This window comes from Sphaeramia orbicularis, chromosome 5 (assembly GCF_902148855.1).
Source record: "Sphaeramia orbicularis chromosome 5, fSphaOr1.1, whole genome shotgun sequence".
In the NCBI taxonomy this organism is placed as follows: Eukaryota; Metazoa; Chordata; class Actinopteri; order Kurtiformes; family Apogonidae; genus Sphaeramia; species Sphaeramia orbicularis.
Window position 1 is genome coordinate 20852733 of NC_043961.1, and position 25182 is coordinate 20877914.

At 39.1% G+C, this 25182-nt stretch overlaps 2 protein-coding genes across 3 annotated transcripts in view; both read right to left on the reverse strand.

Moving 5' to 3' along the window:
- Positions 1-1164: 1164 nt before the first annotated feature.
- Positions 1165-17556, reverse strand: ell2 (elongation factor for RNA polymerase II 2). The gene is made up of 12 exons (XM_030134410.1): positions 17341-17556; positions 13658-13705; positions 12416-12540; positions 12159-12322; positions 8344-8603; positions 7819-7943; positions 7535-7607; positions 6778-7447; positions 5312-5381; positions 4704-4875; positions 3895-3939; positions 1165-3795 (listed from the first exon to the last, which is right to left on the reverse strand). Exons 1-12 carry the CDS (start codon positions 17470-17472, stop codon positions 3679-3681), a joined length of 2001 nt encoding a protein of 666 aa, XP_029990270.1. The 5' UTR covers positions 17473-17556; the 3' UTR covers positions 1165-3678.
- Positions 17557-22215: 4659 nt separating this feature from the next.
- The window catches only part of LOC115419552 (globoside alpha-1,3-N-acetylgalactosaminyltransferase 1-like), a 5177-nt gene continuing 2210 nt past the window's right edge, over positions 22216-25182 (reverse strand). For both annotated transcript variants that reach the window (XM_030134412.1, XM_030134411.1), the window contains exon 4: positions 22216-23966. In XM_030134412.1, coding sequence (XP_029990272.1) covers positions 23008-23966 — 959 coding nt within the window. In that variant the 3' untranslated portion in view covers positions 22216-23007. The remainder of the gene's footprint in view (positions 23967-25182) is intronic.

Sequence of the window (25182 nt, forward strand, 5' to 3'; positions counted from 1 at the left end):
GACAGATGCTAGTATTTTTGAACATTTGACCTCGCACCAAAAGTAATCATGCAAATTAACTGATGTTGGAGTCAATCATTGACATATGCCAGGATGAAAAAATCAAATAATATGTGATCCACTTTTTATGTAGTATATTGAAAAAAAAAGTGTTTTTTTTTTGTTTTTTTGCATCCAAAAAAAAGGTTTGTTTACATTACAAACACGGCATTGAAAGGGTTAAAAAAAAAAGTGACAATTATTGAGTATTTGGTATTTTTATTTATGGCTCAAGTTGATGAAATAGAAAAAAAGTGTAAAAGAATTAAGAACAAACTGTATGAAATTTTTTTTCACATTATTCCACAAGTGTGGGAAAAAAGCACACTTGGTGCTTGGTAAGGGCCTCGCTGGATGGGATACCGGAGGGTTAAAGAAATTCCTAAAAATTGAAACTTTGACCTACTGTTCCCAAAATGTAATGACATCTCTTCTGTGTCACTGGCAGTCTATAAACTCAATTTGGTATGAATTCAACCAATAGTTTTGCTGCTACAGACATTTGAATTTTCACCCATGATAAGTAAATGGGGGGAAAAAAAAGATTAAAAAATTTAATTAAAAATTTGAATTTTGACTACTTTTCCCAAAATGTTATCGCATCTATTCTGGGTCACTGGCAATCTATAAACCCAGTTTGGTATGAACTGAACCTCTAGTTTTGCTTTTGGGGGGCGGGGTAATAATCAACACAACTGGGAGTCAGATGGTTTTCACTGGGCAATAAGGGAATGAAAAACTAAATCTGTAATGCAATAAAAAGTACATTCGTCTTTGAGATGCAGTGGACTATTTGTGTGGCATCATGAATTTGCATTAAACAGAAGCACTCAAGAACATTAACAGTAGATCAATAACAGAAATATGAGTAACATTTATGAGTGCTTACTGTTACTGGCATTAGTAATAAATGACTTGGCAACACTTTTCTAGCAGATGCATCATTTCTAAATACTGTTCAGTGAAGCCTTCATCTGTTACATTATCATTTCTGTATTAATATTATTGTTCATATTTTTATATATCAAAAGTAAATTGGGGAAATACATTGACCTATGAGAACATTTTTGAAATTTTACAAGATGAGGAAGAAAAAGCACACACACAGAAGAGAACACAGACACATTCCAGGTAAAACTAGGTTGATTTTTATTGAAATGTCTGGTACATTTTCAGACGGTCATATTTCACTCAAAACTCACTTGATTTTCAGTGGTTTTTCAGGAAGTAAAAAAAAAAAAAAAAGCCGGGGCATTTTCAGTTTTGTTACTTCCTCATTACAACTCTTTGCTCATACCGCCTCACTCCATTCCTCCCCTTAATGAGTCACTTTTTCCCCCCTCATCCATGTTGTTCAGACCAAGTTTCAGAAAATCTCTGAGGACAGAAATCTTTGGAAGGTTGAGTGGACGATGTGGGTAAAGGCTGCATGTAAACCAATGGCCTTCAGCGTTTATTTTGCCGTTGGGGTGGCCCCTTGTGACTATTAAATATCAAGAGGAAAAGTGATCCTAAAACCCAAATCTGACCGTTAACTATTGCAATTTACCTATTGCTGACACCTCCAAGAAACAATTGCTGATTTGTGGCCTGAATAATTTGAGACCAACTATGAATGTTCAACCGATTTAGTTGATTCATGACAAACAACCAACACAGCCAGTCTACTGCAGAGACCGACTATTTGACACATCGCCACAACCAAAGAGCTTTATGGTATAGAACCGGTCAACGTCTCCTCACGAATCTCCATTTTGACCAAAAAAAAGGTGTCAAATTTTTGTATTACAAAAATGGTCTTAGACCAGGCTGCTGAAGATGAATCAAACGTCTGACCATTTCAATAGATGTCTTTCACAGTTCCTCTTCCTCTGCATGTTATTAAATGCTGCAGTATTTTTGATTCATCTTCAGCAAGAGATGCATATTCCTGTATTGATGTTCCTTAAAACTGAGCCCCGATCAGAAATTTAACTCCATGGATGCAGTACCAGAAAAGTATTTAATTTTTGGCAAACAGTCTAACACAGGCTTGTAAACAATTTTTCCCTTGTTGAAATAAAGACTCAAAAATATATTCTTATTTTTCATAGATCCCACCTATCCATCCATCGAAGTAAATCATTCTCAGTGTTGGAAAAAAAAAAAATTACTCAGAACTTCAACTGAGATTCAAATACATTTGACATCATCATACAGATATGTCCTCTGGTGGATGACTTTTTTTTTTCCTCTCGAAAACAGAAACAGTGTTTGCCACAGGATACAGCTGGAGAGGTGGGCCTTTCCATGGTCTACAGATGACTCTCTGGAAAATAAAGATCTTCTCCATCTCTTCGATTAAGATAAGGTACTGTTACTCCAGCCAGGTTGATCCTGAGTGCTCTGACTGGACAAACACTATAGCAGCTTTTTTTGTCGTTTTTCATATTTATCCCCACATTTTATCTTTCACCTGTCACTCCACATCACATGCATACAAAACACACACAGTTTGTAACACTTCGACTCCTTACCAGACTTTAACATCCCTTCCATCCTCAACCACTCCAACATCCATTCTCTCAACACACACACACACACGCACACACACACCTGTTACCAGGCAGTTGTAGTTCCTTTGTGTAGCCTGCAAACCCTAAGGGTTGGCCCAACTCGACGTGCTCGAGTGTAAACACCTTAAGGCACCCATAATGCACCGTGAACACGAAACACTGTTGGTGCAGGGAATACTTTCCCCCCCTCAGAGGGGATCATATACACCTTTAGTTACCCCTCCCTAACCACCCCACATGGCCATTACATCTAAATTTACAATCCATGCACACATACTGTTGTCGTTCCTCAGTTGGCGTAAGTGACTTCTCCTGCCCGTCTCATTTCCTCCATCCTCAGCATCGATGACAGTAATGTGCTAAAGCCAACTCATCCATTACAGATTATTTAGGATGAGAGGAAATGAGGCAGGAGACAAATCTTTGCCAGATGAGATGACATATGGATCTTGCGTGCAAAATGGCTTCACAAAGTCAAATACATAAGGCCCACGGTAAATTTTTTTTTTGCATTGTTTTCAACAAAAGTTAAACAATATATCATTTGCGGACTCTTCTTTTGCACTACAAGTCCCAAAATAAATAGATCTCCCTCTTTTTTTTTTTTTACTTAAATACATGTTAATAATTTTTCTGATGCTCAAAAATACTTTTTTTGTTCTTTTTTGACTCATGAGTAAGTCCTTCAAAGGTTAGAAGTGTTTAAGTTTGTTTCCCCAAAACCCCTTCACACATGCATGTAGCCCCATCCACTGGTCCAGTGGTATGAAATTTCACAGGAGCTCATTGAAAGAAAAAAAAAAAAAAACATTGAGAAATCATAAAGATAGGGGTAATGTCAAAGTCAGATTTTAAGGTTGCAGGCAAAAATGATGCCCGTGGAATTAAAGATCAGAAGAGAAGGTAGGAATGAAATAGGAGGGTGGAAAAAAAGGAGGGGAGGAAGAGGAGGAGAGGGGCTGCTGTGGAGGCAGTAACAGAAGGGGGAGTAATAAATAAGAGCCAGTTGGACGTCCCCTCCTGGTTCGACACTTTGTTCTCAATACTGATTATTGAAGAGGCTGTGCTGAGCTGTGTTGTGCTCTCAGCACCAGGCCTGGGCTCGGCGCTGGTCAAAATCAGCTATTAGCCGCTTGATGTGGGCCAACTTGTTGTGCAGGTACTCGCAGCGCTGTTTCTCCTCGTGATAGTTGGGGCTGTGCTGTAAAACAAACACATAATGTCAGACTTCTGCTGCAGCAACACCCGTTTTGCATCCAAAGAAATCCTCCGACACACAGAAACCTGTGGAACTACTCACTTGTTTCATCTTTTTGTACTCTTTTAGGACCTCTTCTTGCACCTTCTGCAAAATTAAGAATAAAAAAGGTTACTTAGCACAACTGGATTTTTACAATTTTATGCTTTATAATTAGTGCGCCTCACACTTCCTAACACTGTAAACAGATGAAGTGTTACAGGGAAATGGGTGAAAATACCTCACACTAATCTTTAAAGCTGTATATGGTGACTAGTATGCAGAATATCCTACTCACAATCTCTGAAGGTTTCAACATGGAAAAATTCAGATTTGTAAGACCATAATGACCTATTTTTTAAACATGCATTATTCCTTATTGGTTCCACACTGATTGGTTTTATTTTGTAGTTTAGTTATACCCACAGTCAACACAAATTTTTCTCTGAAACACATTTAAAATTTAACTGGAGTTTATGCAGCTTAAAAGTACCTTCATAATAAAAAGATATTTTGCAAAAACACAGGTGAAACTATGAGTAAAAGTTTATAGTATTTACTACAAAAATACCATAAAACTGGTGACAGAATATGAACACCAGCAACGTGATTGTGTGAAATTGTACTTTTTTTTTTTTTTTTTTTTTTTTTTTTTTTAAAAATGGTGTTTATGGTGATTTCCCAATGTGCAAATAACACAGCCCTAACCACAGCCTTGTCTGAATGTTTATGGTAGTGATGGAATATGCAGTCAAGAAAAACAAAGCCCTCATAGATTCTCAGGATTGTTAAGTATGCGGCTCTAGAGACCAGGCTGGCAAGTCCAATACCAATAATCAACACAAGTGCAGCCTTTAGAGTCTAGGACTGACCTGGTACTCTTTGGTGCCTGGTGCTAGCTTCCGGCACTGGGTATCCAGCTGGGTAAAGTGGCGGGTGATGTTCTCCACACGGGCGTGCAGCTGACGGTACTCATCATACTCAGCATTGAAGTCATCCTTATAACTTTGGCGCTGGTCCATTGATCCCAACGGTTTGTACTTCCTGTTAACAGTGGAAAGAGATAAAACTGAACTGTTGCTTTTTCAAGAGAACATAATTCAAATTAGCATCTCAACTGTGTCTTATTTACATGCATCACAGTAACTGTTCATTAAAGTTATTTAATATGATCATGTTAAATGAAGCCTGCTCAACAGCTATTAAGCTTCTCAGAAGATGACACGTTTACAGCCCTAGTTATAATGACTTGGAAAATACAAAACAATCCCAAACAAGTACAAAAGACAAATAGCAGGCAATTCAGATTCAACACAGATGTATTTATAATTGCATTTCCTGTGTTCAGTTTGTTTTGTTTTCAGTTTAATCACATATAAGTAATGTTACAATGTCGAATCAAAGTTTTGTAGCTATAATATGAAGACATGAAACATAAAGATGGTGTCACTGTGACATAACGTCTGTAACATTTACTCACACGACATAGTCCGGGATCTCACTACTGGGAAATTCAGTGGACTGGACTGGCTTCTCTTTGTCAGAAGAGTCTGAGGGGGGAAAAAAAGAGAAAGCATTTGTCTATGTGAAAGTGCTACACTGATTATTTCAAATACAAAAAGCTGCAGTCTGCCAAGGACAACAAGTGTATTTAACAGTGGATGTAGAAGAAAAAGACACATAGTCTGCAACATATCACAAGGACACATCTATACTAGCTGTGACTCATAAGTGGCGGTGTATGCCAGAAATTATACGGTAAATGATGCCTGCATGTACTCAAAAATAATGGATGGGTTACACCAAAAGAAACACACACAAGACACTACAATTTAAGTGCTTTGACACAGCTTCTACAAAAACACTATGCTAAAAGCTTTTCCATCCCATTTTGTTAGTTGGTTCAAATATGCTTATTTTTATTTCCTGGTAAATTTAACCATAAATGGCTTCTATCCGCGAGTAAAATTTCACTGAATGAAATTCTACTCCAGGTGTAGTGAAATGCACCAAAAATAGCATTAGCATTATCTGGGTGATACAGCAAAACACGCCTGGATATAGTGACTCATATTTCTCAGCAAGAACTGGGCAAACAAACAAAGCATGAGGAAGAAGACCGTCTTAATCTACACCCGCAACACCGACTGTCACAACAAAAGGTCACCCAGAACTGAAGGCTACAGATTAAAGACGAGCCTTTATCAGCAATGTAACATGTTCAGACAAAACCCACTTAATCAGAATCAAAAACATTAAACTGTATGTGGTTGGGTGAGGTGTAACTGACAGAGATAAATACTGCAACAACGTGAACCACAATCCAAAGTCTCAAAGATAAACTCTCACTTGCGATTCTGATCACATATGGTGCACATGCATGTTTTTTTTTTTTAAGGAGAAAAATGGTTGATATTGAGTGGAGTTGTGAAGAGTCTAAACATTCAATAAGTGGTTTAAAGCTTCAGTAGGCAGTATTTCTTTGGGAAATACTGAGCAAAAAATCCCATTAAAATTTTAATTATATCCTGTCAGCATAACTCTGAAGTGTCTGAGATGAAACTAGACTTCTGCACCTCCTCTCGATTGTTACAGGCTTTCAAAAGACTAGCCTGAGACAGAATATTTTAGCCATTTTCAGATCTTTTCAGGCAGGGGGGCATAACTGACCACTGTAATGACCGATCACTGTCAAAATGTGTCTCTACTGTGCAGACACTGTGGCTCCCAAAACAATCAACATAGTTCCCCTACCCGAGATATTTTGGCTTCACTTTTCCATAGCGGCATGAACCAGAGTCATGTTGTCTATCTTTATACTCAGAGCTGCAGGAGGAGGATTTGTATTTTCACAATCTTGTGTTTTCTTTTGCTGATGTCTGCCTACTGGAGCTCTAAGTTTTCAGACATCTGGTTATGTGCATAAAACTGCCACGTCTAACAAACCTTGATCTCTGTGAGGATTCCCGTTGATAACTTCTTTGTTTTCTTCAGTACTGCGCCTCTTTCTGGCTTTACGACTCTCTTCAGTCTGCTCGGCTGCGTCGGGAGGATTACTTCTGCCTCTTTTCCCTTTCTCCTTCTCTCTGTCTTTTTCTTTGTGCTTCTTGGATTTCTTCTTCAACTTTTTGTTAGAAGTGCTGGACGAAGAAGGGCTGGAGATGGCAGTGGAGCTAACTGTGAGTGAGGTGCAGGGGGGAGGGCTGGGGGAGGCAGCTGATCCGGGGTGTGGAACCGGGTGCCGATAGCGGTCCTGCAAAGATCTGTCACAGGAGAAAGGGCTGGGTGAAGGGTCCCTGCAGGAGGAGCTCTGGTCCATAGGGAGGTCCTGGGTGCCGCAGCCCTCTGGGGTGCTGGGGGAGTTAGAGTTGGAAGCTGGACTAGGCTGCTGGTGAGAGGGTGCAGGAGGGTGGGAAGAGATGGGCAAGTGGGTGGGAGGACCCGAGTTGATGCTGGAGGGTATGGATGACAGTTTTGAACTGGGGCTACCCTCATCTTCACGGCGGTCAGAGGAAGATGAGGATGAGGATGTGGCTGGCCCCCGGTTGCTGAGGTGGGAGATGCGGGCTTTTTTGGGCGCCAAAGGATCAATGAAGTCAAAGTTTGGCTGCCGCTTCTGCAAGAAACCACATGGATGTTTAGCGGTTATGTATACATTTTATTGTGACTGTGTGTGTGTTAGTATTTATACATGTGCAAGTACCGGAGGGGACGCAGGGACACTTTCTTTCGGAGAGCTGCTTGATGAGAGTACCTCAGTAGTAAGACCTAATTTGCTGTTAGAGAAAGAGAAAAGAGTGTTGCTAGTAGAGAAATGAGAAGAAGATGACTGCATTAAAATAATACCCCATATGTGTGTGAGTATATGTATATAGATTTTTTAATTTTTTTATTAATGGCTTTCAGAATATTTGTCACCGCCATCTTTTAGAATCTAAAAAAAACCCCTTAGTAACATGATAGAAAAAAGAATGACAATTTCAGTACCGAGTCAGGACCCGGTCGACCTGGACCTTCTCATCTTCAGTGTAGCCCGGCCAGTCTCTCTGGACATCACGGTAAATGAAGTCCTTCAATGAGTATGTGTTGTCTTTGGGGTTCAAGTTGGCCACCTGTTTTGCGCACACACACAGTTTCAACTTAAACAGTGACCACATTATATATGTCATGTTCAAAGAATTCATATTTCCTGTGGTGGCCAAACATCTGTGAATGCAAATTATTATGTGATTGAGTCATCACCCTTTGAACCAGATTTCCTCAGCAGATTTGCATAGTGCACTCATGTTTAAAAAGGTAAAGGGATTTATGATGTGAAAAAAACCACATGAAGTAACTGCTGTTTGCTTACACAACATCCTTTGATTTAAAAAAAAAAAAAAAAAAAAAAAAAAAAGGCATTACTCCAATTTAGCTAGGAAGACTTAGTAGGTAGATTCTACAGATTTTGTCACTTCTGTTGCTTAATCAGCAATACAACACTTTCGAGCACATTAAAAAACCTCATGGTACCTGTTGCAGGGTGGTCCCCAAGGAATTTCGGTCCTTCTGGTTAATACCATCACGTTGCAAACGAGCAAGCACTTCCAGTTTTTTGTAGGACCTCAGCGCCAGCAAGTGGATGATGCGGTCTCGAAACGGCCGCTGGGATACAGGGTTGTTTGAAAGGCACTTGCGGATAGTATTGGCTGGGTTGATGGGGGTGGAACGCTTACGCTCTGGGACCACATCTGGGGCTGACAGTGCCGGCTTACGGATATGAACTTGCTTTCCTAAAGACAAAAGACAAACACAATGTTCAGTAACTGTTTAACCCTCTGCTAGCTTGTCTACGTCAAACCACCATATCTCTTACTCTAAAATGTTAATGTAGTCTGTATTAACTGACACCTGCTGCTCAACAAAACCCCTGTTTTCCAGGCACTTAACTCATTGAAATGTCTTATGCTTTTATGTTTTTATGCGATAGGTAGAAAACACTTTTTGTCTTTTAATTCTACTTTCTTTTTAATCTAACTTATTCACAGCTACTTATACTCTGTATTTATTTATTGATTGATTGTTGATGTGGTATGACTGTGTTTGTGGAGCGGTGACCGCATTTTGTATTCTGAATTTCCCCTTGAGGATTAATAAAGTAAATCAATCAATCTATCAATCTATCTATCTATCTATAGGGAACGGCAAAACCAACCTACAGTCAGTGACATTACACTTGTTTCAGCCTTACTGTTCCTTACAGCACTGCATATTTTTCACAGAGTGCAATGAGATCTAAATCCAATCACTCTGGACTTTTCCATATTTCCATGTCCTTTTTAAGATAAAATTATTCCTTGTCAGCATTAAGTCCCAAGTTGTGCGTTAAAGCTGACACCACTGAAAGTGTACAGTAAATGAGGCTTATGCTGTCAGGGGCCGACATCAAGGGTATCTCCCCGAAATCTCCCCAGTCCTCTGCAATATAATGAAGCAAAGGGGAAGAGTCATCACGTTCACAGAGAGGATATCCAGCCTGAATAATGTCAGAAAATTATTTGCTGAATAATGTCAGAAAAGATATTGGATATTTTTGGACGATCAATATGAACCAAGTTTGAGCTTGACTGGCCTACTATTTCCTTAATAATGTCCCCCAAAAATTTCTTTTTCAACAGTAGCTCCCCAACCATTTGGAAAAAACACACCACCTGGTGTCAAAATATGACATCATGTGAACTCAAGGTAGTGGCATCAAGAAAGAGAATTGTCAAACTATCGACATGAACTCAATTTGAGCTACATCGACCTGATAATTGCAGAATAATGGTCAGAGAACCCATTTTTCCCCACAAAACTCCATCTAGTGAATGAAAATGACACCATATGAACTCTGGATGGTCGCCAGAAAATGAACATTTGTAAGACGATCAATATGAACCAAATTTGATCTCAAATCGGCCTATTACTGCATGATTTACATCAAAAAAACTGATTTTCAACTAAACCGCCTGCATTTGGATAACTCATAATATTCACAGAGAAGCTGAAATCAATAGGGTTCTTCCACTAGGGGTCCCCTATGTTGGTTATCAAGGGAGAAGAAATCCAACCAACTCTGTCCTAGTTATCGCCAAACCACCAAGGAGATCCAGCGGAAAAGCATCTTGTGGCATTCAGGGTAAAACCATTATATCCCCAAAACTCCACTTCCGGGATATAATTACAGGTCTACTGCTTAAGCTACAAGTCTCTGACATATATAAACTATGTTGTTAAAAGCAATTTCTAAAGAATAGTACAGGTATTTAACCTTGGTGACACCTCCGCTGCATGTTGCTGATCCATGTGCTTAGTCAGGATGGCTTTTACTTTTACCTATACTGCTCCACAGTCATTATGAAATTCTAAAGCTCTTTAAGAGATTAAGTTTAGAAAGAGGAAGAGAAAGAAAATACTAATCCCCCCTCCCTCCTTGAAAAAGCTGAGGGAACAGACACTTTGTGCTGTCTAGCAAGTCACAGAGATTGCCGCAGGTGATGCATTAATGTTTTTCAGGTGAACCTACAGAGTGGAGTTGGTGAACTTGTATAAGAGTACACATAAGAGTGCTGGCAACAGTATACCTTAATCCTGTGGAAACCTCTGTAGTAAACAACCACAGGCATCTGAATAGATGATTAAATGTTCCTAATGAGAAGGATTGTGTAATGCTCCTTAATAAATACAGGCTACATAAAAAGGTCCTAATAAAAAAGGTACAGACTATTACCTAAAATTATCAGACCGTGAAAACAAGGCACCCCCCCACACACACTTTGCATTAATAAATAGGGCTCTCACTCCAGACCAGCTGGTACAAGTCCCTGTCATGTCCCTCCCCTTTTCTCTGCTGCTCCTCTCGTTTCCCAGTTTCTATCTGGCCCAGTTTATGCAAATTTCTACTCAGTGCTGTGAAAGCGGGCAAGTGAAGGTTTAAACTAGCTTTACAACATTTTACTTTGTCTGAGCTGCTCAGAATGGCAACTTGACAAACCTTTAATGTTGCAATAGTCTGTGTATGTTTAACTATCAAGTTTTTTACTTACATTCTCTTGTTTTAACTGATGATTACCTATGTGAAGTACACATTTACAAGGGATGTGCGATATGATAGAAAATGACCCGTTTAATTTTACTGCCAGTTCATTGTGTCTTCATCACATTTTCAACAGAAACATGGTGAAACTTTTTGCAATTATCTTTTTATACTTTAATATTTTATTCGATGCCTGAAATTTTGCACAAATGTACACTGTAAAAGGAAGAAAATAATCAATTAATGAGTTAATTAAATTTGAAATAGTTAACTTTATTTTTCAAAAGTGTTAGAGGATTTTTTCTGAGGCTGAATTTACAGAAAATGTTTAATCATCAAATGTTATTATGTGGATGTGATGTAATAATTGGAATATGAGATTTGAGTCGTATCACACAGACCTATTTACAAACCTAGTTGTTGTGAGCACAATACTAAAGTAAGTGATACCACTTGTTCGTCATCGGTATCCTTTACAGGCATGCTCAGTTTTTCACCAGGATTTCTGATCAACTTGGTCAGAAACTGTAAATGTATGCTAACTCTGGACATTTTATAAGAAGCAGCAGCATGCATGTTTGTCTTTCCTTTCTGGGTGTCGATGTTTAATTTATCTAAAGTCTTTATTTGTTTTGTGACTGGAGTTTGGACAACAGCGTGGGATGGTAAATAAACACAACTTGTTTTGTTGCATATCTCTTGCCCTAGCATAGCAGAGTGAGGATAGAGAGAGATAGGGAGAGACAATAACTCAAATTAGATTCTGAAAGTTTACTTTTTTTGTTAAACGAATGTTACCCAAACTTAAGCAGTCGTTATAAAAGTTCCAAAAACTAGTCCAAATGTCTTAATGAACATCAAGTCAAAGGTAAACATGACAAACAGTCTTAACTGGTTTGCACGTGACAGGTCATAAATACAAACAGCACATACCACACGGACACCATACTTTAGCTCTTTCTTTATCATTGAGACACGATATGTGTAAATAACACAGAAATAGCTATATTCGCCACCTGTAGCTCTTATCAGTCAGACTGCTGATCTGGAAAAGACCGAGATAGCAAAATGGCTTAGTCAGTTGCAATAATGGGTTTGAATGGAGTCAGGCTGTCAGCTTTAACCTATTCAGCCTCTCAAAAGGGACTGAGTCTGAAAAGAGAGGAGAGGGGTTGAAGCCATGGGGGTGTATAGGGATCCAACCGGGCACTTGACTGTGAGTGTCGCAGATGATGGGCTTCATGGTGTCAGACTATGGTGAGGGTCTTACCTCTGTACTGGCCCCCAGGCTTGATAACTTTGGTCCCACGTTCACGTGTGTCCTCCACAGCCTGGGTCATACGTTCCCGGGTCACCTGGTAGGAGTCATTAGTGGCACAAACTGTGACCTTATCCTGGACTGTGGCCAACAATGCCAGATGCGAGGCCCCTGAGCTGGAGACAAAGAAGAATATAGAAAGAAATGAGGCAAAAAGGCTTACTTTCTAACAGCGCATGTCAAGACATCAACAGATGATTCAGCATTACCTTGAAACATACTGGTGGATGCACTCAAAACTTCCCTGAGGATTGTCTTTGCCCACATTAGACAGGTAGAAATCAAAATTGTGGAAGGTGTCGGAGGATGAATCAGTCTTGGGAATTTTAATGCGCTGGAAAAATTCATACACAAAATGACTCATCTTACAGAATCTATTCATGTGCCCTGCATAATATTTGAGATAAGTGAGGTGAGATAATCTCATATTCAGGGTTTCCCCCTGGTTTATGGGTGGGGCTTAGGTACTGTGGTCACACTAAGGGGGTTTGTGTGGTTTTAGCATTCACAGGATCAACCCCCAAGAAAATGTATTTACTAAAAACAGAGCATTCACAAGAAGTTCAGGGATTTACTGGCAAATAATTTTTTCCATTATTATTATTATTATTATTATTATCATTATTATCATTATTATTACAAATCAACAACATTCATTCGATCTGTGCAGAGGGAGACACTTTAGTTAGTTTCACGCTCTACACTGATTTATGTTCAGTTGGCTTTAATGTTGCCCAAAATGACTTGGGTGCTGCACCACAGCCTGTAAAACATTTGTGAACCACAAGCATGTGGTAAAACAGCTCCAAAACTAGCCTTGGACCTCCTTCTAAACTTTCTTTTGAAGCCATGTCTATACTGCTCTCTTGGCCAGGTCACTCTTGGAAAAGAGATTTTGAACTCAATGTGGATTTCACCTGGCTAAATAAATGATATATATTTGGTCTCTGTATACACATGTAGTACAGTATGAGAAACGACATCTGAGCTTTAGGGTTTTGCTAGTACAAAATGGCAATGAGAATGAGTTAAGGAGGTCTCTGAGGTCTTGGCAGCTAAAGGGAGGCAACATGTGAGTCATGTGCAACATGGACTAGGAGCAGTGCAAAGCAGTGTTTATAGACTTTAGAAGTGTTGAATCACAGTTTTAAAAGAAGGCTAACCTACATTCCTGAACTACAGCATTGTGACCACAGGATCTGTAACTTTACCATTTAAATGTTTTGTAATATAAAAATTTAACAAGAAGAAACTTAAATATTTAGTCTGCAAGAATTTTTGTTTTAATTAGGTTAAGCACAAAAGTAATATACCAATCACATATTAAGAAATATAATAACATAATCCAAATTCTTACATTCTCTGAGAGATGCAAAAAAATTTCACATTGGGATTTTAATTTGGGCTGTAATCACTCAACTTTCCCTTGTTTAATGAAAAAAAGTACTTACGCCTTGAAGTCCCTTGAAATGTATTGTTGGCTGCGGTGAAGGTACATTCTGAAAGTCAAGAAAAACAACAGATTAACTCCGACAGAAAAGTGAAGGAATATTTTGAGAGCTTCATTATTTAATTAGCAATCAAAAATAGCTAAATAAGGCCTCATACTAGCAGGACACATTGCATTATATGATTGAAACACTAGTGCTCAAAATATTTGGTTTCAGAAACTGTGGAGCCTCAAACAGATCACATTCAGTACTGACAGACTGACTGATCAAACATTTGTCTCACATCATCTATAAAATAGTTTTCTTACACACTGTAGAGAGACTAGGGTTTAGAACCAGCACATGCTCTTGTGCTTTTGTGATGCTTTGCAGCGGATCCTATGGTTCTGCATTTGTTGACGATAAAACAGGAGGTCAGTTTATTCTGCTTAATCAAACCAAGTGCCGATACTTACCCAATACTGCCAATGGCATTGGTCAAAAATACGGAATCACAAACACCCAACATGCTACTGGGTGTCTCAGACATTTTGATCTATAAAGAAACCAAGTGAGCTAACAGTGCCTGTTTCATTTTCTTAGTCGGTTAAGAGGTATGTATAAGGTAAAACTGCATGCCTTTAGACTTCTAAAGACGAGCAGTGTAACTTGGACAACAGTCAAATACAGTGGTTATTTTGAAGAGGATATTTCTGGAATGTCTTTGTTTTGTGTAGGTTAGCAGGTTTGTGTTGGTGGCTCCTTGAAACTGAACTGACGGCCACAAATATGCAGTGGCTTCTCTGCGGCAGTAAAGGTCACAAAAGCACAAGATTCATTGCTTCTTGTCACAACTGACCAAGAGGTGAACTACTTGACAGATCATAGCTCTCTGAAATATTGCATCAACAATATTGCAAAATGTGTTTATTAACGTCATCCTCATTGTTTTGTTGCTGCAAGACGTAGCATAGTGGCTAATTCCTTCATAAAATCTAATGTGTATAATTAAGGATAAACTTTTCTTATTTTTGCCGAAAGAGCCATGGCATGTTTTTAAAGCTAAGCTACTGACTGATTCCCTCCCCCCACTATCCATTTAGTCACTCACACACCAACCGGTCCACACACAGAGTTCTCCTGATCACATTTCACATCACCACAGAAAGACAAAGATAGCCAGCTTCCATAGTTCGATGACTGGTTCAGCTACAACACACATTACTGAGAGGGAGAGAGAGAAACAAAAAGCAGGCAGTTTTGGCTGCTCAGTCAGCAAGAGATGGCAGGCTGCCGTTCAATGCAGCATACAGACCAACATTACCACATCCAATAAGGTTGTAGCGCAGGCTGTCACAAAAGAATTCCCTTAACTTGTTGATGACTCCGTTCATCAGTTTTCAAGTGGGCAATCAAACATTTACTTTAATCTGTGCATAGATGTTCTAGTTGTATTTGAGACGTATAACATATGAGGAGTGTGTGACATACATACAAACACACAAGTTGCCATAAAAAGCCAGCAGACACAAGGCCAATGTTAGGTCACAGTACATGAACTCTGAGTGAAGACCTAAGCCTACTCAGCGTGTTATGTAATGCTGGTGTTGTTGGCAGAGTTAAGGTCAGGTAACTTTGCTTCAGGCCTCTGCAACTCAGGTCTCCCAAGATTATTACACCTGTGTGCCACCTCAACAAGATTACGCCATACAGTTTGGGATTAACACGTTATATTTAATCTTTACGGTTATGCAGTGCTTAATTTGTACAAGCTGTTTCCAAAGCTTCTAAACTTGTGGCATTTAAGGGGTTGTATGTTGTGTTGAGGTTCCAAACTATCAACGGAAGAGGAACGTTGTCAACCAGAATGGACTTGTGGCTACCAAAACCACCAATAAATAAAAATGTATCACTTATCGAATTAAGGGTGATGTTTATCTGTATTATTGTGTTGACTTTTCTCCTTCAAGCAAAAACTCAGTCAGGGAAAATAATTCAGCTCTTTCATGATCTTCATGTACCGTGTAAGCCAAATGTTTGCATTATAGCTCTACTAACTTGGCTCTGTTTTTAGACAGACACCAGCCACAGTAAATCCACAAATCACCTTTGTTTCCCATATCATTTGTGGTGGGCTACACCTTGATTACACTTTGATATCTATTCTGATTTGTCAGGGCAGTCACAGTTTATTAAAAATTGTATATTAACAAATGAATTTAGCAAATATAACTTTATAGCTTCAAGAACTTTGCAATCAAACTCACCAATAAAGACCAGACATTTAAATTTCAGCATTAAACTCCAGTTTTTTTCATTTTCAGCCTATGGTGAGTGGAGATAACAACAGCAATAGTTGTATTTTGAATCATGCTGTCACTTAATTTTAAAGTTATTTAGTTGTAAACTGGTTTTAAGCGCCATAAGAGACGTAGTGACTCAATACTCCCTCTTGTGGTCATATACATTCACAGTAAAACACTAGTCCTCCGCTGTGAATAAACACAGTACATATCTAATCAATACAACACATTGACATCTTTGACATTATGCCAGACTTATTTATTTTAAACACACTAATAATACATTAGGTCCATTTCTGAATATTTTACTATGAACACATTACCTATTGCTCCTTTAAGCTAATGGGTGACACACAGCACATGAGATGAAGAAACATGTTGATGGTTTGTAGAATAAATGCATGTCATTTCGGGGAAAATTACATCCATAGCAAAAGCAATCATCCAAAATAGATTAGCAAACAGTAGAGGTTTATGGGTATCAAATTCCACATATTTGTAACAGTTGACCTACTCCTTAAAGCCAGAACTTTCTGATAATATGCCACATTTTTTGAGGCATTTGACAAAAACAAAATAAAAAAAAAATTCCCCTGCACCACTCGAGGCTCTTGTTTGTCTTCATCATATAATGTGGTGTTTGATCAGACTGTAACTACTAACATTTTAAAGTAAATGAGTGTGGCTGTAGGCTTCAGTATGACTGTCGAGTAGCAGGTTTCTGATTAGCTGAGACTTGTGAGCATATGGAAAGCCGAGAAGCATGTTTCAAATGCCTCAAAGTAGTAGGATAATAAAGTTACAAAAGCCCCTATTGATCAGTAATGTTATATTTGTTCACCCTGCCCCTGAAGCAAATACAACTGCATCGAAATAAGTTCATGTTTATCCACCTTTTTGTCAAGCTCTAAAAAGACTCGTCAAGATATATTTTTCTTAATAGATGATAGGCATCTTCTGCTGACGAGCATATTTGTCGACATGAAATTCCTAATTTGGTCAAAGTAAGGTTAGTTTGAAAGAAAATGGACTTCTCTGGTTGACACAATACAGTCCTGTACCGAGGTTGACTTAAGCTAACGTGGCTAATCAGAGTGACCAAGTTTCCAACAGGTTTAATAGATTAAATAACACTTGTCATCCCGTAGAACCAAGACAAGTGGCGAGCCAATAAATTAATCGACGTCTCCAGTTGATTATTTTCACAGCACAAGACTATTAAAACTCAAAAAACAACACGCAAGTGGCTCCACGGACTGCTTAGCTAACTTTGTAGCTGTTAGCTGTGCGTGGCAGTAGGGCTTCCCAGCTGAAACCAGCCGTGTCAGCCGTTAGTCCCGGTTCATTTTTTTTTTTTTTTTTTATCTGTAAAAAAAAAAAAAAAAAGACAGTTTCACTCACCATACAATTTTGGTAGCTTTCTATCGCTCTCAGAGCTGTCTCGGTCAATTTGACGTGCAATACGGTGACTCTGCCTGCGCTCTGTTGGCCACAATTTAATCCATACCTCCCATCCTCTGAGAGCGCCGCCATCTTTACCAGCCCTCCACCATCGTCCCTCTGAGGCTGGAGCCTTTAGCAGCCCCGGCTCCCTGCCTTCTCTCCGGGCTGGGGAGGGACTAGAGCTGCTGCCTACAGGGAAACACAGCCTACAGTGGATTTGTCTTAACTTGAACTCACTCTATAATGACCTTACAGCACAACAACATCTTATAGTAGCATGAATATTATTATGTGAGTGTTTAAGATGCAGGTTTTATGATTTGATTCACTTTTATCCACACTTTTTTTTTTTTTTTTTTTAAACTTTGTTATACTCTTTTAAGAACAAAGCCTGAGGTCATATTTAGTCTTTTGAAGCCTTATTGGAGGATCATTTCTAGTAACTAGTTTCCCTTTCCACAGCCTCTCTCACACATAGTTAGCTCTTGGCAAAAAAAACTGCCTGTGCCTGTTCTGTTTTGCTGACATGGTAAAACTAATTCTAGCCCAGTCAAACTGTTAAAGGTAGCCTTTGTAGACTATGCTGCAGTGTAAACTCACTTTTGTCCAATTGTAGATCACAAATATAAACATAAGTTATAAATAAATACCAGCACCGCAAGATTGGGATATACTTTTTTTCCATATATATATATTGGTCTATAATTATCTTTCATGTGGTTGCTGTAATGATGGGTGATAAATGTGACATCAGCAGAATGGGCATCAGAGTGTCCCCTGGTCAGCTGCACCGCCGCTATCTCCCTGTGTCAGTACCCATGACCCAATGATTAGGGCATCACGTTTTGGTGTGGCGTAGCCTTGGGCAGGGTGGGGAAAGGCCTGTGTGAATCCAGCAGATTACCATTGCTTTTAACTCCACCCATCCCTCTTCTGTCTGTCTCGTTCTCGTGCATATCTTACACACACACCAACACACATTGACATGATGTTTTCTTTAATGTATGGGACTTTACCCTTATATGCATTCCAAAAAACCTTACCTTTAAGCCTCATCATGTGTTGAAGGCGCCTTGGACTTTAACCTATCTTTAATTTTTTGTGTGCACAGTTGATTTAAAGATAATTAGAATTGCTAGCATTTGAAACAAGATTTTGCTCCATAGTCATGTGGTGTTAATTAACTAAACAATAAAACCCTGATGGATTTACTTCTAAAGGTGGTTTTTTTGTGTCTGACAGGTTACCTGCTGTATAAACAATTAAAATAAAGCCCTAAGGGTGGACTCACTAGTAGTAGAGCCTTTATGTTTACAGTGGCCCTGAAGGTGTCACCTGACAGGGGCCTGCGAGCGTAGTGTGAAGAATAAGATAAAATTACACACCTTTGTTTAAGGATAAACATTAAACACAGCCATTGATAACTTAAAGGTTAGGTCCTTAAGTATTTGTGTGTCTGTCTGTCACAATGACAATATGTGACTAAAAGGCAACTGAATTCATGCTTTTTTCACCAAAGAGGCAATGAGACAGAAGTTATTCATTCAACCAGTCATTTCATCATTCTGTAAATGTATTATATAACAGAATTCATACAATAGAAAGACGTGTTTCATGTGAAAACAAGAGGAGAATAAATGAAGTTCATCCTTAGGTTTCACCTTATGCTGCTAAATTTAAACTGTTCTAAATGATAACAGTCATTATTTGCATTAGCCCTCAAAGACCTAAACAAATATCTGAAATGTTTAGTAACTTTTGAACAACTAATCCTGGCAATACATTGAAATAATTAAGTAAAATGGAGTTTCTCAGCATTTCAGCAGCATCAGATATGCCCCATTGGGACATTCAGAGACTCCATAGTGAACAAGGAAACACTGTCATCTTCTGTAACATTGATTCACCAGTAAAACCAATGGAGTTTGACAAATGGTAGTGGTTGTAGACATTAGTTTTCATGTTCAGTTAATTATATATGTTGTTAAAAAAAATCAATTTTGCTTCAGTTTTAACCTTTGACTCTAAGCTTTTATGAACATCTACATGGTCAGTACATTAAATATAAGGAAATATCTGTTTTTCACTGTAAAACTGCAGAAGATAAAAGGTAAATAGTGATAAATCCTTTCGTGAAGGTTAGATGGAGAGAAAAAATCATTGAAAGTCACCACAGAAATATTCCTAGGTTAAGGGTTGGCAATGCCTAGATTTAGACTTAATCTGAGCCGCATATTGTAGCAGCTGGAGCCTAAAATCAGTGCAGTTATAATGATGCTTCTTTTTGTCATCTGGCAAAAATTTGTGATTCTAATATTTTTTAAATAATAATAATAATAATAATAATAATAATAATAATATTATTATTATTATTATTATTATTATTATTATCATTATTTCATCAATTTGGTTTCCTTCTTCTAGAGCAGTGGTTCTCAACCTTTTTTGAACAAACGCCCCCTTACATTATCATGAGCCTCGTGCTGCCCCCCCGCCTCCAAAAAATTTGGCAAGTGTGTGTGTGTGTGTGTGTGTGTGTGGGAGGGGGGGGGGGGGGGGTTTAGTTGCGGTGCAGTAAGTAAGTAAGTAAGTTAATAATGCGACAGACCTCAATGCGGAAGACCAGGATGGGGTGGGGGAGTGCAGGAGACGTACATTCACAACTGAGATAACATGCTTATACATTATGACGAATAACACCGATTAACGGCCCCCATTTGTGCCTCAGCGCCCCCCTCTCAGCTTTCACCTTCCAAACACCCCCCAACGTTGTCTCAACACCCCCCAGGGGGCTGTACTGCCCCTGTCCTGTCGAGCCACCCTACCTGTCGAGTTGAGCTACCTAGCGCTACTGAGCATGTGCATGACCCCTAACCGTTTTCACAGTTTAAACGCCCATCAATTTGTGCTACCCCAGGCAGAAGTGAGTCATATTTTGTAAGCATATTTCTTTAATAGTGCCTTTTGAGCAGTAAGCATGGAAGCAATTATGTGCACGAAAGATAGACGTAGAATATTGACGTTAGACAATAATAGCGTAAGGAAGTTCTCATTGTATGACATAGCATTAAGTACGTGGGTCAGGTGGGTGTTAATGGCGTTTAGATTATTGTTTAAGTTAGTTCAACAGACACCAATAATGGTAGCCTACCATTTCACTGACTAAATCTATGTTAATAATTCCTGTAAGCAATTACACGTGCACGAAGGATAGACATAGAATATTGAACTGAGATGATAATAACGCAAATAATGGTGTTTCTATAGTAGGAGCTTTATTTAATAGAAGTTATAAGCCTGTATAAATGTTACCTGTAGTGGGAGCTTTATTTGATAGAAGTAATAAGTCTGTCGAAATGAGCTTCCTCTACCCATATTCAGATGAATAAGTAAATAATGGTGTTTTTCTGCAGTCGAAGGATTATTTCATTTTCAAATAGGCGTGTCAAAACGTAAGGTAGCATGTTTTGACGGGGTAGCGTCAATTGATAGACGTCACTGTCGATATAAGCTCCTGGTAGCTTACTTCGACGGAGCAGCTGAACTCGACAGAACACCCCCATTAAGACACACTATTGTTGACTGACCTGTTTCTACAGTGTTAAAAGTATTATTGTTCAATGATGAAGCCTTTGACTGCAACTACTGAATGTAGCATATGAAAAAAAAACACTTTACTGTACATGGATATATTTTTGTAAGGGTGCACCACACAAGTGAAGAAGATTCAAATGATCAAGACCTCCTCATTATTGATTAAGAATACTGTCGAGTACATAAAATTCCCTGCCATGTAGCTTACATGACCTGTAATTGACACAAATAAACGGTCATGGCAGTGTAGCAGCGGCTCATTAGTCGTACTGCTACTTCACAGCAACATCCTGGTTTGGATTTTATCCAGATGCTCCAACTTCCTTATTTGGTGCAAATAGACACAGGAAGGAAATTCCCTCCTTTTATACATGTGTAAATGTCATTAAAACACAGATGTTTGTACGACTTTGATTCTGTTTGTATATGTAGATAAAGGATAATTGCATTGCAACTTGATTAACTTATCTGTGTTTATACCACATATTCATTGCTCTAAGACAAAGATTTTTATGAAAAATAGACTCACCGTGACTAGTTCTGCACATTTGCACAAAAAGGAGGCATTATTAAATGTGTTGATACAGAAACATGAGCATGTGTTTTCATGTTAAAGATCTTTATTCTGTCTATACTGTCTATTCGTCTGTCTTAGACTATACTACTAGACTCCTTTACCACCACTAAACCACATGACGGGGATTACACCAATAATTCTTTAAACTGCTTTGCATTGTGGTATGAAAAGGGCTACTCAGCATGGATCAGATAGCCTTTACATATAGGTGACGCAGCTCATTCAAAGCAAATAGTATATTTAGAAACACCTGCAGATGGCAATCATATTGTGCTATGAAACAGGAAGTTGCAGCTACATTAGAACAGAATGCATTTTTGCCTTATGAGTTCTGGTACTTCGGAACTATACAGTGAAAGCAGGTGTTTGTATGCGTTGACAGTTTTAAGTTTCGTGAAAAAGAAATTTCACAGTGTTATCTGAAGCTCACCTCCAACTGTACTCCACGTGGCGACTTGGCACATGCACAGATTCTGTTGGCAGTGAGAAAAGGCCATCTGCTGCTGTTTAACCCTCCCATTAAAACAGAGGAAGAAAATGCAGAGCATGAATGTGAGAGCGTGTCTATGTGTGGGGGACGTGAGAGGTGGCAGACTAGCAGAAAACAAGCCACATGAGGTCACTGAAGTTTACCTTTTACCCCAAGTCCTATATGCAGAAAGTAGCAGTTCATGAAAAATGTACTTTATTGCATGCAGAATCAGTATTTCACACTTTTCCAATTTATTTTTATTTTTTCTGGAGCTCAAGAAAACTTCTACAATATACACATGAAAACCAGGAGAAACAGCATCCTGCTATATCCATTTCACCCACCTGGTATTTAAAGTCCTTGAAACAGCAGCTCTTCCAGTTAATGATTGGCCACTGTGGGGAGAGTGTGCACTTACATTGTTGACTCTTATCACTGCTGACCACAAAGCCACTGGAGCGGTATCTCCGAAGCTGACATTAATGGAGAGCGCAGGGCTCCGTTTAAAGAGACAGGTCAATTTCTTTTTTGTCTGTTGTGGAAGAGATAGTAAGCATGCAGAGGCGCTGTTCACACAAATGGGCCTTTAATTGACAGCAGATTGTGCAGTCTGCTCCTGCGTGACTGCAAGGAGTAATTATTGGCTAATAAAACAGCATATGAAATGGATGGAAAACTGTTCATTTATGCAACACTAAGAAAACGTTTTTTGAGCTGTGGTAAAACAGGATACTACAGATCAGTCCATTCTCATCTTGTTTGTGTTTTTGTCATTTTGTTTTAGGAAATGCTTCCATTTTTCATATATTTCCTGCCTTCATTAGTTTCCCATAAGGGAAGGTCTGGAGGAACTGCAGGGGATTAGGTTAACTTTCCCTGAAGGACCTTGAAGACAAAATAGATTTGTTCTTTTTTTGATAGGATCTACATGTATCAGTTGGTTAAGTCATGACAATCCTACTGTTTTTGCTTTTACATCAATTCAGCATTTGTGTTCCTCCCTCTTTTGCATATCAAAGGCCTCACATTGCCTCCCTAAGGACAGTAGCCTCTGTACCGGCACATTAGTAGCCAGAGCAGAGTCCCACCAGCTATACTCTGGTGAAAGCACACAGGTCGGCCTGTGGTTGATCAGATAGCGGTTCAGGTAGCTCTCCTCGAAGCCCCTGGCTGTTACCCCATTTGCCTGGTCCTGCAGAATAAGCAAAGAACAGGCCCGAGCCAGCCTGTACATTTCAGAAACTAGTCCTCCATACAGTTCAGAGGTGTAGTAGTAGTCTCCTTCATCATCCTCCACATATGCCGATGAGGTCTCCTCAACTTCATAGGGAAATGCATTTCGTGGCATCCCATAGAGCTCAGGGTGTAAGGTAGCCACCAGGTCTCCCAGGATTTCCTCTCCCACTGGAGCAACAAACTCCTGGTCTATGTCAGCACAGAAGATGTATTCAACCTCACTGCCAATGGGGTCCCTGATGGCGTCAGCTAGAAGGGCCATGCGACGATAGTACAACCTTTCCCAGCCAGGGAACTCTGCGATGGGAACCACCTTCAGCTGTCGTTCAGGTCCTAACTCAATAGGTGGTTCTAAAGTACGGGGATTGTCTGTGAGAATGTAGTAGGTCACGGTGCGACCAGGGAGGAAGTAGGTTTCAGCTGAGGAGAGGAATCGTCGGACAAACTGTGCGTACCTTCCCACCACCAGGGCCAACAGGCCTGTGTGGATATCCCGCTGTGCAAATTTAGCCCTACGCCAAACTGAGTTTCGTGTGTCACCCCACACTAAAGGGGCACCCCACGGAGTCTCTACAGAGGTCTGAGGTGGTGCTGCCCGGCCGACCACCATGTCTGTCATTTCCCGTCCACTCGCCATACCCAGGGACTGAAAGATGGGATGAGGAGACTGCACAGTGACAGTGGGTTTACGGCCATGGAGGAAATCTGAGGAGGCAGAACATATTTCAAGGTGCAGAGGTCAAACTTCTATGAACTAAGAGTAATTTCACTTAAGAATTAAAGATGGAAATTCTTACTGATGCGCTTCCATATTAACCCATAAAGTCCCAGTGCAACTTTTGCATCAGTCCCCTAATAATTTTTTCTCTATTTTTAACTTTTCTGAAGTCATTTATCACCATTTATTCTAGTATTATTCTCAGTATTTTGCATTCTTAAGTGAAAACCAGGTATTTTCCTCCGTTTATTTTACTGATCATGATTGATGTCCATAAAAACTCAAATTAAAGTTGAGGGTTATTATTTCAAAAACAGAGAAAATGGAGGAAAAAGGGACTTTTCCAGTAAAATGTATCATTAACTGAACATAAAAACAAGTGTGTCTATCCACTGTCATTGATCCAACTCCATGGGTTTTACTGGTGAATCAATATTGTAGATGATGACGGTGTTTCTACGGTAACTACAGCGTCTCTGAACGTCCAAATGGGTCATATCTGATGACCATGAAAAGATGACAAACTGTATTTTACACTAATTATTTACATGTATTGATAGGGTTAGTGGATCAGAAGTGATTTAACTTTTTATATCAGTAAATGATTTTGGTCACCAGAGGATGTTTGGGTCTTTTATGAGTTAAAGGGAAATACTGTAGTTTTTTTTCTTTTTTTCTTTACCCCATTAGGCTTGTCTGACAACTTTAGTTTCTAGTTACTTTTAATTTAGTTTGAACAATAGCTGGCACAACATGCTTTAAAAATACATTACGTTGTTGGAGATAAAACTATGTTTAAGCTCATGATGTCTTACAAAAAGTACATCTGGCTCACATTTCAATGATGCCTACGAACTCTTAACAGTTCTACCACATGGTGATTTCCCCCTCCAAACATATCACGTCTTAATTTCAGTAAGAGCTTAATAAAAATGTATCACTCAATAAAAAATATTCGCATTTGTCTATCAGAGTTTTGTTTTTTCTTATTTTAGAGCACATAAAACTATGCATAAATGAGTGTAAATTAGTTCCACCTCTGGCAGCTACAACACTAACATGCTGCTTATACATATAATAATGTATCAGTCATTGGAACTAAACCAGTATTTTTAGTTCAGTACTTTGCTCCATAAAGACCTATAACTATTTTTGAGGTTTGGAAGAATTTTTTTCTACATTTAACCTTTGTTAAGTGATTTT

Coding starts and splice junctions, on each gene's coding strand:
- ell2 (XM_030134410.1), bottom strand. CDS start 17,472: ATGGCGGCGCTCTCAGAGGATGGGAGGTATGGATTAAATTGTGGCCAA. Junction 7,608..7,818: donor GTCGACCGGGTCCTGACTCG/GTACTGAAATTG, acceptor TTTCTCTAACAG/CAAATTAGGTCTTACTACTG. Junction 7,448..7,534: donor GTGTCCCTGCGTCCCCTCCG/GTACTTGCACAT, acceptor GGTTTCTTGCAG/AAGCGGCAGCCAAACTTTGA.